This window comes from Petaurus breviceps, unplaced genomic scaffold, assembly GCF_028583685.1.
Source record: "Petaurus breviceps papuanus isolate PSGF00001 unplaced genomic scaffold, PetGlider_PUasm1.0 187, whole genome shotgun sequence".
Taxonomy (NCBI): Eukaryota; Metazoa; Chordata; class Mammalia; order Diprotodontia; family Petauridae; genus Petaurus; species Petaurus breviceps.
In genome coordinates, this window is record NW_027185799.1 from 1709273 (window position 1) to 1724951 (window position 15679).

The window sequence follows — 15679 nt, forward strand, 5'->3', positions numbered from 1 at the left end:
AGATAGATAGATAGATAGATAGATAGATAGATAGATAGATAGATAGACAGACAGAACAGTTTGTATATGAGGTTCTCAAGATATTTTATTTAAGGAGCCATTAAGACTCATATCCCTTCAGTACTGTCTTCAGTCAGATTCACCCAACTGAGAGGTCATTTTGTTCTCCAGTGTCATCTTTTTATAATAAAAATTTAGAGGCTCAGAGTCAGTTCCTCATTTTCTTCTTGCCACCAACAAGTAGAAGCAGATGCTCCCTCCCACCCCATCCCCTGCCTTGCAGGTTCCTTCTCAGAGCTTAAGGTAGAGACATGTCTCTCATGTGACTTGCAGGTTCCTTCTCAGAGCTTAAGGTAGAGACATGTCTCTCATGTCACTTTCGCTTACGCCCAAGAGAGACACCACAAAGATTTACTCAAAAGACCATTTGAAGGAGGGATCTCAGACACTGGAGACACAGAGCACAAGGTACCATACAAATATCCTGCTATGCATTCAGCCATTGTTACTATTTCTCAAAATACATCGCAATAAGTTATATAATTTGGTCAGATTTCTAGCAACAAAGCAGTTCTAGTCATGATAGATGATATAGGACCAGGACAAGCATAGCAGCAAGCACCCTAGCATACTCAGCATGGCTGCTAGCACAGGTTCTTTGATCTTTTCTAAAGGAAAGCAACTCAAAAGATGGTTAACAATCTTACTTTAAACATATATATACATATACATACATACATAAAATTCACTTAGTTCATGGGGAAAAGTCAGAACTCTGAACTTCAGAAAATACAAACAGAAATTACAAGCAGACAAAAAATACAGAGAAAATAACACAATTCAACAGAACAAAAGACAGGGTCTAGCTGTCTGACCATTACATACACACAGTGATAGTTGCCAGAGAGAGAAGCACCAACATCTGGGTTTTCAAAGCTGAGGGGTTCAATGGCTGCGCAGAGTTTCATCTGGTCAAATCACACAACTCTTCCCATAAGTGAGCCCCAAAGCAAAACCTCAGCTCAGAGGTATGTATAATCTTCTCCAGGGTCAGAGAACATCACAACCTTCTTGACCCACTGCCTAATTACAAAGTAACAAAAGGTGAAGCTTCCTGAAAAACAAGCCTCCCCTAAGCAAGCTTCTCTTGTGCTCCAAGTGCAGCCCATTAAGGGGCAGGGAAGATCTTCGAATTCCCTTACCATTTACAACAAGCTCTCCCTCCTAACCCTCTGCTGTGGTGACTGGCCCTTTGGCCTCAGTTGCTCAGTAGACGTGACCAGTTGAGCCAATGAATCATTGCTCATTCCCTTCCAGGGCACTTGCACTCTAGAACACTGGGCCCTAACCTACTTCCACATCTTCTTGGTAGCCAGATACGATAAGTTCAAAGTGATGACATAAGCTTTCTAGAAAATGAGCAATTCTGATTTTTAAATGAAAATAGACTTTGAGCAGTGAGACATAAAATGGAATATGAGAGGGATGTCATTTCATTCTAGTTATCCCCTGACTTTGATCTGTTGTTCATGCTATAAACCAAAAGATCCAGGGCCCTTTTATAACCAAAATGGGATTTGTATGGTTGAAAAAGAAAGTAGAGAAAAAGAAGGAATGACCAGAGAAGGAAGGGTGACTTCAGAGACCTAACAGCAAATAGGATAAAAATCAATTAAGATATACATATGGTAATAGCTAACATTTATGTGGTACCTACCATGTGCCAGTATTTACAAATATTAACTTATTTGATCCTTACCTCAACCTTGGGAGGTAAGTACTATTGTTATCTCCATTTTACACTTGAAGAAACTGAGGCAAACAAGTTAAGTGACTTGCCTATGGTCACATAGCAATTAAGTATATAATGTCATATTTGAACTCAGGTCTTCCTGTCTCCAATCCTAGCCCTTTATCCACTGTGCCTTTAAATTGCCATTAAATGACAACTATGAATTGAATACAAAAGAATAAATAAATATTCTGGTGTTCACAGATTGTTCAAATTCTAGACCAGGAGTTCTTAATTTTGTGTGTGTCATAAACCCCTTCTGTAAACTGGTGAAGCCTTTGGTTGTTGTTATTGTTCTGTTCAGAAATGTCAGACTCTTCATGACCTTATTTGGTGTTTTCTTGGCAAAGATATTGGAGTGGTTTTCCAATTCCTTCTACAGATAATTTTACAGACGAGGAAACTAAGGCAGACAGGGTTTAATGACTTGCTCAGGATCACACAGCTAGTATCTGATATCACATTTGAACTCATATCTTCCTGACTCTAGACCCAGCACTCTATCTACTGTGCTACCTAGCTGCCCTGAAATCTATAGACTCCTTCCCAAAATAATGCTTTTAAATGCATAAAATACGTGGGAATTACAAATTGAATTACACAGAAATCATTTTCAAAATATTTTAAAATAAGTACATGGACCCCTACTTAAGAACCCTGTTTTTGAGTACTAATAGTTCTATGTTTACTTATTTATCCATTAAAGTAAATGGTTGTTTTGCCATTGTACAGACAGAATTCTATAGACAGACACATAGACTATTTCTGACTTTGCCCCTCCCTACTGACACCATCATACACACTCACAGTGAAAGCATAAAAACGTTCATCAATATTATAAACTGCACACCCACCCTTCCAGAATATTTAAGAGGTTTATATTTCTAGTGTGGTTTGTTTCACCAAAAATTTCATTGTTTTTTTTTTTGAGGGGGGAAGGCAGGGCAATTAGGGTTAAGTGACTTGACTAAGGTCACACAGCTATTGTCAAGTGTCTGAGGCTGAATTTGAACTCAGATCCTCCTGATTCCAGGGCCCAATGCTCTATTTGCTGGGCCACCTAGCTGCCCCTTCATTAAAGATTTTAGCATCCCAATGGGGATGCTAGCTGATGTTATCCAAGAACTCTTTCCTCAGTTCTCCTGAACAGCTCAAAATAAACTGCTGCTGAGGACTCTGTCTTTCTCATTTGTTAAAAAAAAACAAAGCTTGAGATCCTCAAGGGGTTTCATCACACTGTTAGCCTCTTACTATGCAGTTCTCTGCCTTGAAGTTTCTCTAACTTTTCTTTACCAGATTTTTATTGGGGAGCTGTCCATGTACTTCATAAAGTCTACCAGAGAAACCTTGATTGCCCAGGAAAAAATGATTTTGACTGGAGAGTGCTGTTACCTGAGCCCACTGCTCCGAAGGATCATCCGGTTTATAGGTAAGTTTCAAAAAACATACAATTAACCTTTTGCTTTAAAAGGAAACACAAAAGGTAATACACAAGAAAACTAAGTTATAAAACTTTTGCTTTAATATAAAAATAACTCCTGAAATTTTTGAGATGGTACAAAAATTTTATCAGTTCACCATGTAGTTCAACTGATTTCCCCAAATAAGTTTATTTTCTTTAGACTCTAAAAGTGAAACTATACCTTTCACATCCTTTTATGAATTATTACAACCTTGATTTCCTCTGTACTGTGTCTGTCCTTGAAAAGAGTATGCATCATAAATTGTGAAACCCAGAGAATCAGGAGTCATTCGACCCTGATGATAATCCTGGGATTGCTTACTTCATTTTTTTCCTATATGTAAAAAAAATTGAAATTCTTCAAATCAGAATCATTCAATCAATTAACAAGTATTTATTAAATTCTTAATAAATAATAATTAGCAGTGGGGATACAAGGACAAAGAATTTTAAAAATATTTATTCAACAATGTTTATGTTCTAATGGGGGAACAAAAGTATATATAATAATATACACGTGATAAATATAAAGTAAATATATATGCACAAAGTGGCAATATACAAGGTAGTTTGCAAGGGAGAACACTCCTAGTTGAAGAGATTAAAAAAAAAAACTTCATGTAGAAGATGATATTTAGCCTGTGTCTTAAAAAAAGACAGGAATTCCATAAGGTAGAGATATGGAGGGAGAACCCTCCAGACATGGGGAACAAAGGCAAGGGGATGGAGAATGGAATGTATTGAGTGGAGAAGAGAGAGAAAGGTAATTTGATTAGTTTGCAGAGTGCTGAAGAAGGAAAGTAGTAATGTCCAATGAGGCTAGAAAGGGAAGTAGGGGGCAGATGGGGATTTTAAAGCTAAACAAAGGAGTTTCTATTTCATCCTAAAGGCAGTAGGGAGTTGGTTGAGTAGGGGAGTCACATGCACTTAAGGAAATTACTTTGACAGCAGAGTGTAGAATGAACTGGAGTGGTGAGAGTCTTGAGGCAAGTAGACCAGTTAAGAATCTGTTATAATAATCTAGAGGAGAGGTCATGAGGGCCTGAATTAAGATGGTAATTAATGTGAATGGAGAAAAGTGGGTAGGATGTAAGAGATGCTACCAAGGTAGAATGATAAAATTTGTCAATTGATTATAAATATGGATAATGAAGAGTTAGGCGTCTAAAATAATGCTGAGATTATGAACCTGAGACATTGAAATTTTGGTGTTGCCTTTAACAAAAATAGGGAAGTTTGGAAGAGGGGACAGTTTAAAGAGAAAGGTAATAAGTTCTGTTTTAGACATGCTAAATGTAAGATATCTCTGGAACATCCACTTTGGAATATCCACTAGGAAACTAGCCATAGGAAAAAATAAGCATGAAAAATCTCACTTGACAGGAGTAAAGATGACAAGAGGGAAGAGAGAAACCCAGGAAATATTCATTAAAAAGCAAATATTTTTCAACTGCAGATAACCATTCTAAATTGGACACTCGGGTGGGTATTCCACCAAATATAGTAAAGTTATATTGTAGTTCACTCTTTCTTAGAAATGCAATAAAATACTCTCATATGTTCTGAAATGCATAGGTGGCATGATACAATAGTCTGCATTTTTTTACTTCCCACAAGGGTAAACCAGGGAAATTGTGGTAACCTAGATGTGGGGAGAATATGTATGTGTGCAAACATACGCTGTGTACATATGTAATTTTACTGGGACTGTAAAGTACAGTTAGATTGATGACTGGATCGATACCTGGCCAAATGCCAGGGTAGGAAGATCTCATCAAATTCACAGACATGGTGTAGAATAAAAAAGAGATAGCACATGTTATTAAAAATAATAGGTCAAATAATCTTCCACAGATCAAGAATAAAAGAATTGAAATGATAACTGGTAGACTATTGATCATATATGTAGGTGCTATGAGTATGGAGAAAATGTAATCATTTTGATGACATAATTTTTAAGTTGCTAAGAAACCCCCGCAGTTCAAATTACTTGCTTGCCCTACCTGCCATGCTGCCATGGTTCCTGAAATGCATATCATTTGGTGCTTTCTTTGGGTTAAAGTATTGTTTCTCAAAGATATCTATAGACATGTGGGGTTTGAGAAGATTATAACATTCTTGCCTAACTTATAAATATTTTTTAATTGATCAGATCATCCTACAAAAAAAGACAGGTGTTAAATAAATAAGACAAAGGGCTGGCTTATTTGTTGAGGGAAGTAAAAAGTCAAGAGCTTCAGCAGCTGCCCTGATAAGGTGAGCACAAGGGAAGTTCCACAATGATGGGTACCTACATGAGGGTACTGAGCAGCTGAGGAAGGTGTAAGAAAAAATTGGCTACCGGTGTGCCCCAAATTTATAAGTGGAGATGCCAGATTGTAGCCACTACAATTGTGCAAAGGACCAACCCTTCTTCATGTAGATCCTTATTTATATTCAATAAATGAGCAAGGAAATTTTTTTACAGAAAAAAAGACCATGTCTGTCTTGCATTTTCTAGGTTTCTTTTCATTAATGGGCATTATGAAGAGCAGGGCCTGTTTATTTCAGGCTGTGTCGAAGGTTTTGGTGTTTTAAAGTCTCAAGAGAAGAAGGATGTTCATTATTTTTGTTTTGTGTTGTTGTAGTTTTGAATACCTGAATCCCTTATATAAGGATGTTTTGTTTTAAGAAGATGCTAGGTGGCTTAGTACATAGAGTACTGGACCTAGAGTCAGGAAGAAGAGTTCAAATGCCTCCTTAGACACTTAGCTGTGTGATCCTGGGCAAGTCATGTAACCTCTGTCTGCCTCGATTTCCTCACCTATAAAATGGGGATAATAATAGCACTCGCCTCCCACAGTTGTGCTAAGACTCAAATAAGATAATATTTGTAAAGTACCTTGTAAATCTTGAAGCATTATATAAATGCTAGAATATCATTATTATTTCTTTGGAAAAGAATCAAGTGCAATAGTTTTAATGGGGTAGGAGTGGGAGGGAGATAAAATGGATTTCTTTTCATTATGAAATAACAATTTTTAATAAGAATATTAGAGAGCTTTGATAGCCTTATTTTCTAGAACAGTGACCACAAGAGTACATGAAACACAATTTACCATGTAAGAGCTTTCAGGAAACTGCTGCTCAGCTCTTCTAAAAATCAGAAACTTCATTTAAAGTGGTATTTTTAAAATCTTGCCACTTTTTAAATATTTCAGAGCATGTGATAGATATTTTTTTGTCGACAAGTCTCGACTTGCTTCATTTTTCAAAAGGAGGAGACAAAGGATGGCAGAATTTATCCCTAGTCATACTTCAAGTTGGAACAGAGTTAAAAACCACTCAGATCTTCCGATTCCCAGCTCCTGGTCTGTGAGGCTTTTCACCATACGCTCCTTAGGTGACAATAGCAACTCATTCAATGGGGAAAATGCCAAGTAGAGCAAAGCCAAGAGAGTAATGCTCAGATTATCAACTCCACATGGGGACAGATGTTATCATCAAAGTATTTATTTTGATAAAGAGAATCTGGCTCTTCAGTGAAGGAAGCAATCCAGCAGGAAGAGGGCATCGTCTGACCAAATCACTGTATTTTTAGAGCCTTCTCTTGAACTTAACATGTGAAACCCTGAAGTCTGACATGTCGCCGTTGCTTTTCTCTCTTCCTCTGATCTTTGTTGTTCACTTAAATCCACTTCTTGCAAATCTAGCAGTGGAAAAGGAAACATTTTTATTCAATCAAGTTGTTTATTTGACCTGGGCACCACCAAACAGTTTGCTCGAGCCTTCTTACTCAATTGAACGAATTGTCTGGCATTTTGTAAGCGTGGCCAAAGTCCATTTGACAAAAGTCCATTATTTCACAAAGCTGTACCATATAAGAAAAATGTTTAGGTTCAAGATTTCAGGTGACATAAATTCATCCACTTTTTCTTTTTTTTGCATCCTGGGCTAAACACAAAAGAAAAAATTTGCCAGACCCAAATTCAGCCGTGATTACAAAATATTTAAGTTCACCTAAAACTTGAGCTCTTTTTTTGTGTTTAACAGATCTAAGAAACTACTTGAATGTAAATAGGACTATATCCTCCCAAACCTTAATTACCAAGGCACAGTTGTTTTAGTGACTATTAGTATTGAAAACAAAGAAGAATAATGGTATAGGTTTTATTAAAATCTCTTTTTTTCTTGCTGTAATCCTTGAGGCCCTCCTCAGGATAATACACTAAAAAAAATAGTCCCGGGGTGGCTAGGTGGTGCAGTGAGTAAGAGTGCCAGCCCCGGAGTCGGGAGGACCTTGGATTGGTTCCAGACTCAGATACTTAAAACCCACACAAAATAACTGGCCATGTAACCTTGGGCAAGTTACTTAACCCCAATTGTTTAAAAAAAATAGTCCCAGCCTTGAGGTACTCCATGAATTATCATCCCTTTAAAACCATAGGGAATTTTCCGAGCCCTCACTTATATATTTACTTATAACAACCAACCAGAAACATAATTCAAAGAAAAACAAACATTTATTTAGTCAAGCAATATAAAAATTAAGTGACAAGAAAAGATGCCCCTATGTACTCATAAGGCACACTGTTGCACAGCTTCCCATACCACGTATACAGGGGGGCATACATATAAAGAATATACATGACAAAGAAAGATTCATGGAGGGGCATACACATGTGATATGGGAACACGCATGGAAGGGAACACATATGTCCAGAGCAACTCCAACTTTTGAAAGAACAGAGGAGCTGATTTCCTCTAGTGACATTGTGATGTTTTTTGTCTGATATCATTTCTCTATTCCCCATATATTCAGGTGCCTATATCCATTGGTCTTGAGGTCATCAAGTTGCTCTCTGTTGCTGTATGCTAGGCTTCAAGACCATCTGCTGTTCTCTGATGCCATCCATTTAAATATGGTGACTAGTAAAGACCTTTCACTGGTGGAGAGAACTATAGCTCACTTAGGACAAAACCCAAGGACTAAGAGTCATCACAATCCCTTAGGTTCAGATGAAATAGGTTATTTAGGTCTTTGGTCCCAGATGACTATGTAGTTTGATATTAAAAAAGATCTTTCCATTCCTGTTAATTCCCTGATCATAAGTCTACATCCCTAATGCCATTTCAAGACCTCTGCTCCCTAGAGGAACTGTGGTGGGGCTGAAATGTGGCAGCCCTCTTCTTCTCAAGTTCCTCTTCAAGCTGCTGAAGTTAGGTGAAAGATCAAAATACTAAGTGAAACAAACAGGACCGTTACCCTGCACACAACCCCTGCACCACACGACCATCTTTATCATGCATATCTTCCAATAATAAAAAGTGTCAGGTCTTTTTTTTAATATCTCCCCAGAACAAAAGCACTGCCTCTCCACATTACATATAGAAATACTTAATGTTCAAGAAGACAAATTAGTTCCCCCTTCTTAAACACTTATCTTTATCGGAAAGCAAAGGAAGAAGAAAAACTATCCAAATGTTCTGAGATTAGACTAATTATTCATCTAATAGTACCTAAGATAGTCAATCATAATGAATTCACTTATGTTATTCTTTACATTTAGGATTGCATAGTTGCTCCATTATTGCTTCTAATAAAAAATTGAATAGCAAGCAAGTTTCCTGCCATTTATATCAGGCCAAAGAGGGAAAGGGGCTACATTGAACAAGAAATGCCGTGGTAAATAGCTAATTTACTTAACAACTAATTCATTGCCATATAATTAGGGGCATTCCAAATGAAGCATAAATATTTTAAAGGCAGTTTCAAAGGCCACAGTGCTTTATGGATGTAAGAATGGATACCACTGGGGCATGCCTAAGGACTATTCTAAAACTAAGGACTTCTTTACAATTCAGAAAAAAATTTAACATATGCCCTACCTGAAAAAAAAATTAATTTTTCCTACAAAATGATATATTGCTTCTTACATCCTTTGGTGGCAACTGGAATCCAAGGATTCATTTATTTATTTATTTACTACATAGCATTTATCAAATATGTGTTCTGTGCAGAATTCTCAGTCAAAAGATATTCAGTCAAAAAGGCATCTGGTCGGGGCGGCCAGGTGGCTCAGCAAATAGAGCGCCGGCTCCAGTGTTGGGATGACCTGGGGATCAAATCCGGGCTCAGATACTCAGCACCGCACCCAGAAATAACTGGCCATGTAACCTTGAGCAAGTTACTTAACCCCAATTGCTTTAAAAAAATTTTAAAAAGGCATCTGGTCTTACCCCCTAGAGGCCTTATAGTCTAATAGGTAGAAGGAGATGAACAATAGCATAGATTTTGCTAGGATCTTTGTTTTTTCTTGACACATACAAGAAAAAATAGCTTATATTCTTATTATCAATACTCTACTGTTATTGTATGACTAAGAGTCATGAAATGGCATTTTTTCAAAAAATTAAAAAAATGTGTACTCAGAGAGCAAAGGAGCAGGGCATGATGGGTGTGAGCAAACTACAAGGCCTACATAAAGGTTGTCATCAGAGAAATGTATGATTGAAAAGAAAATGGGTTGGTCACATGGTGAGGTTTAGGAATAACCAATAAATAAGCTGTGTGCTCCATTGGAAATCTTGTGATATCAGGAAAAGATAAGGAAGATGTCCAGCATGTTGGGTAGACTCTCAGGGCAAACTTATTGAAGGAAATGGACAAGAATCACACAGGAAAAGGGTGGCCAGGTAACACAGCGAGTAAGAGCACCGACTCCAGTGTTGGGATGACCTGGAGATCGAATCCTGGGCTCAGACACTTAGCACCCACCCAGAAACACCTGGCCATGTAATCTTGAGCAAGTTACTTAACCCCAATTGCTTTAAAAAAAAAAAAAAAGAATTACACAGGATGGGAGTGTGCATGGTTTGTGATCTCTGGTATTGAAGGAAATACCTATAAGCAATTTTAATGAGATTTAAGATCTTCCCCACCATTAATAGGTCTCATGTGAAACCCATTAAGGGAAGCTTGCTTAAGGGAAGCTTGCTTGTAGGAAGGCTTTCACACCTTTTGCTAATTTCTAATTAGGCACTGAGTCAAAAGAGTTGTGGCCTTCTGGCTCTGAGAAGTGTATATATACTCTGAGTTGGTATTTTGCTTTGGGGGCTTGCTTATGAGAAAGATTTTGTGATTCCCTGTTTGAGATTCTGAGTGGCCTATGTTTAGAGCTCCCTGACTGCTCAGATGTAAAGGTTCTCTTGATCTAGGTATGTATGTCAAATACATAGTTGATTCAGGCAGTCAGAGTCCTGTCTGTTGGTCTTTATTTCTCTGCTTGTATTTCCTCTGTTTGTATTTTCTCTGAAGTTCAGGGTGCTGACTTTTCCCCTGAACTAGTGACTATAATTAAAAAAAGATTGTTCACCCCTTAAACAGCTATCTTTCCTAGTAAAACAGATCTAAATACCTGTGCTAGGAGCCATCCTGGGTATACTAGCGTATCTGCCATTACAGCATATCAGTGAGATCACAGATCTATTTGAATATACAAGAAAAGATAAGTTAATTCTATCTTCCTTAACAACTCTGTTTCCCAGGAATATTATAACACTTAATGGGTGGGACTATGGGCTCAAAAAGTAATATTAGCTTGGGGGAGGCTAGGTGGTGCAGTGAATAGTGCACCAGCCCTGGAGTCAGGAGGACCTGAGTTAAAATTTGGCCTCAGACACTTAACACAAAAACTAGCTATGTGACCTTGGGGAAGTCACTTTACCCCAATTGCCCTCCAAAAAGCAAAAAAAAAAAAAAGTAATATTAGCTGCTGTTCATCTTGCACTCTAGCTTGCAAAACACTTTACATACATTATCTCATTGGATCTAAACCATCCTAAAAGATAGGTTCTACAGGAATGATTGCCCCATTTCACTGATAAGGAAACTAATACTAGTGACATTGTAACTTCCCTATATAGGTATATCTGGAAGATACTGCAGATTCAGTTCCATTACCACAAAGCATCACAATAAAGCAAATATAACAATAAAGCAAGTCACCAATTTTTTTTGTTTCTCAGTGCCTATAAAAGTGACATTTATACTTTATTGTCATCTCTTAATTGTGTAATACTATGTCTAAAAACACCTCAATGTACATATCTTAATTAAAAAATGCTTTATTTCAAAAAAATGTTAGCTATTATCTGAGCCTTCAGAAAATCATAATCTTTTTGCTGGTGAAGAGTCTTTCCTCCATGTCTATGGCTTCTGGCTGATCAGGGTAGTGGCTGTTAAAGGTTGAGGTGGCTGTGTCAATTTCTTAAAATAAGACAATAATGAAATTTGGCCCATCAATTGACTCTTCCTTTCACTTGAACAATTAGAAGCCATTGTAGGGTTATTAATTGGCCTAATTTCAATATTGTTGTGTCTCACAGAATGTGGGCCTGAGGCAAGAGAAAGAGATAGGGGAATGGCCAATGGAGTAGCCAGAACACACAAAACATTTATTGATTAAGTGCATTGTCTTAAATAGGCATGATTCACAGCACCCCAAAGCAATTACAATAGTAACATCAAAATCACTGATCACAGATCACCATAACAGATAAAATAATAATTAAAAAATTTGAAATACTGCAAGATGCCCAAAGGGCTATAAATAATGTCATACCCTTTGACCCAGCAATACCACTTCTAGGGTTGTATCCCAAAGAGAGCATAGAAGTGGGAAAAAGACCCACATGTACAAAAATATTTATAGCAGCTCTTTTTGTGGTGGCAAAGAATTGGAAATTAAGGGGATGCCCATCAATTGGGGAATGGCTGAACAAGTTGTGGTATATGCATGTAATGGAATACTGTTGTGCTGTAAGAAATGAGGAGCAGACAGACTTCATATTTATCTGGAGAGGCTTATACAAACTGATGCTGAAATATTGCAAGAATTATCAAAATGTGACACAGAGATATGATGTGAGCACATGCTGTCATAAAAATGATGCCAGTGATTCAATCATCTCAGGGTTGCCCCAAACCTTCAATTTGTAATTTTTTTAAAAACCATATAATCTCTTCAAAGTTCAATAAAGCAAAGTGCCTGTGCATGGTTACTACCTCTACTAGTGCAGATTACAGCCTATCCATGATTTCTCCTATTGTTTGATCCTTTCTCCTCCTGATTGGTCTATAGTAAGTAGCAGAGGTATGATATAAATTCAGATTTTTTTTGTTTCCAAATCCAATGCTCTGTTTAACTTCACCTTGTGATTGAAGCTCTTTGATAGTATATAGAAGGTGGGGCCTGGAGTCAAAAAAGACCTGAGTTCAAATCCAGCCTCAGACACTTACTAGCTGTGTGACTGCACAAATCACTTAATCCCTGTCTACCTTGGTTTCCTCAACTGTAAAATGGGGGTATAATATAGCACCTAACTCCCAGGTGTGAAGATCATTGAGATATTTCTAAAGTACTTGGCATGCTCTTAACAAATACTTGTTTCCTTCTTTCTTTCCTTCCTTCCATTTTTCCTTCTTCCTTCTTTTGTCCTTCTCTCCATTTCTCCCTGCCTCCCTACCTTTCATTTCCTTTCTTCTTTCTTAGGGGTCTGCCATCATCAAGCTAAAGAACACAGATAAATGATTGGTTTTATGGAAAATTATTAGACCCAGTAAGGTAGTTGCTAACTTGTAAAGGGCCTAGCAGAGTTCCCTATAATAATACATAACAGTTCAAAAAATCAAGTAAGAGTATAAATTTTTCCAAAAACCTTTTAAGGGGCAGCTAGGTGGCACAGTGAGTAGAGCACCAGCCCTGGAGTCAGGAGGACCTGAGTTCAAATTTGGCCTCTGACACTTGATATTTATTAACCATGTGGCCTTGGGCAAGTCATTTAACCCCAATTGCCCTACTTTCCCTCCTCCAAAAAGAAAAAAATACCTTTCAAAATTATCTCTATCATCCATCAATCAACAAGCATTCATATAGGTTTTCTAAGCATCTGATATTAATATTACCAATAATTATATCAGATTGCAATGCTAGTATCAATATAGTTCAAAATTAAACATGTGTTTTCTGGGGAGTTCACACTTAGGATGACAAACAATTAGGCAAGGCACAGAGCAGAAGGCAGAGAGTCACAGACCAGTATCAATTAGGTATCACCAGGGATTTTGGAGCAAAAACAAGAGCCAATAACATGATTAGGAGCTAAGAGGATTAAGAGATAAACTAGGTGAACACGGAAAGACCAAACTCATGGATGGCTTCTGAGAACCTTAAACTGCCTGGAATGAGATTTGCTGGGAGGCAGCCAATGCTTCCAAGAATGCAGTCCAACAGTAACAGTCAGGACAGCAGGACTCCTTTGGAAGGAGCTTTTTGCAAAGACCAAATCCAATCTTCAGGATCTAGTGAGATCGCAGACATTGCCATGTTGAGCCTTTAAAATTTTCCTGGAGGATTGACTTCATTTCTAGAATATTCTACATCTAGGGACTTTATCTCTTCATCTACATCCACATCTTTAGCTTATATGCTTGTTATTATCATAATGACTCCTGGCGGGTTTCCATAAAGCTCTATATCCCTATTCCCAATTGCCTATAAGATAAAATACAAAGTCATTTGTTTGACATTTAAAGCCCTTTACAATCTAACTCCATCGTATCTTTTCACAGATTTTTGCAACTCTCTATTATGCATTCCTTGTCCTAGTGAAACTTGCCTACTTATTCCCAGGATGCAAAATTCCCTATCTTATCCCCATGCCTTTCTCCAGTTTAATTCTCATGCATTCCCTCTGCAACTACACTTCTTAAAATCCCTAGCTTCCTTCAAAGCACTCAGATGCCATCCCTAATGCAGAAATATCTGGGTTCAAATCCTGCCTCTGACACTTAGTATCTGTGAGACTCTGGGCAAGTCACTTCACCTGAAGAAGCTAGTTGAGTACATTCTACAGAGAAGAAAGCTGAGTCTCAAGGGAGTTAAGTACCTTAGCTTTCCTTATCCTTCATTTTCTAATGTTTAAATTTGGGTAACAATAGCACCCATCTCCTGGGTTGTGTAGATCAAATGAGATAATGTATGTAAAATTCTTTGTAAACATTAAAGCATTCTCTAAAGGCTAGCTATTATTAGTAATGATAATAATTAATAACTATAATGATTATTAACTAGTAAGTGATAGAAATGAGACTTAAACCCAGGTCTTCTGATTCTAGCTTAGAAGATAATCTATATCCAATCCACATTTATTTGTAAGAGTATTTATCCATAACTAAGCTACATGGCATCAGACTTAGAACTAGAAGAGATTCTTAGAGATCATCTGGTTAAATCTCCTCATTTTACAGATGGAAACATTGAGACTGAGAGAGGAGAAGTGATTTGCCCAAGGTCACACATAGCTAAGTGGCAGAGCAGGGATTCAAACCCAGCTCCTCTGACTCTCTAGCCAGCATTTTTCCACTGTGTGTGTTCTTAAAACACTTTATGCACTTTTTTAAATGATCAATGCAAGCTGTAATCGACCAGAGGCCCTGTTTCTCATCCTGGAATATTAAAACGATCCTAGATAATCTCATTGGGTTAAAAGGGGGAACTGATTCACTTTGTTTATCATAAAACAAAAGCAGCCAGTTTCCTCCAAAGTCCAAGCTACTCCCTGGTGGAAAATTAAGCCCTTTTGGAAGCCGCATAAACTCATAGATTACTAGCACTGGCTTTAGTGTAATAAATAGAAATGTCAGGACTTAAAACGGGGGTGGGGATGAGATTTCTAAAGGAGTTTCAGTGATGTACAAAGTACAAAGCAAAGTGATATACAGATCTGATGTTGGAAATAGAAAGATGAAATGACAGACCACAGGGTCTTAAAATCTAATATTTATAATTTGATTTGGGGGGGAGAGATAAATATGGACAAAAATAATTGTAATACAAGAGTTCTTAACCTAGGGTCTATGGATAGATTTTAGGAGGTCCTTGAACTTAAATAGGGAAAAGGATATATTTGTATTTTTACTGCCTTCTGACTTCCTTAGCAATCCTATTTATTTTATTTTTGCATTTAAAAAGGTCGTTCTGAGAAGGGATCCAGAGATTTTACCAGACTCCCTAAGGGGTTCAGGAACTAAAAAAGGGGTAAGAAGTCATGTTGTAAATGAAGGTAAAATGTGAAAGGAAAGGTAGAAAGTGAGACAAAAGGCAGGGCTTAAACTGAGGAGGGAGAACCCCATTACTTTCCACTGGAAAGATGAGAGTCACAGATGAGGGGGAGGTGGTCAAGAAATGATGTGAATATAGGTACAAGGATCCGGGTGTGATGTGACAGAAAGAGTAGTTGAGGAAAGGGCTTGTAGGTCTTTAGGGGAAGCATTTTCATGACTTTTCCCCATCCCGTTCAATAATTACAATAGGAACCTTGAACATAGCAATCACTTAATAAGTGCTTATCAATTGAATTGGGGCTCCGGAGGTTGGGAATTC

At 37.6% G+C, this 15679-nt stretch overlaps 1 protein-coding gene across 1 annotated transcript in view; it reads left to right on the plus strand.

Annotated features, from left to right (window-relative positions):
* PLPPR1 (phospholipid phosphatase related 1) overlaps positions 1–15679 on the plus strand; it is a 354157-nt gene that overhangs the window by 293309 nt on the left and 45169 nt on the right. The window contains exon 4 of the mRNA XM_069090558.1: positions 3089–3221. Within this exon, the coding sequence (XP_068946659.1) occupies positions 3089–3221 (133 nt within the window). The remainder of the gene's footprint in view (positions 1–3088; positions 3222–15679) is intronic.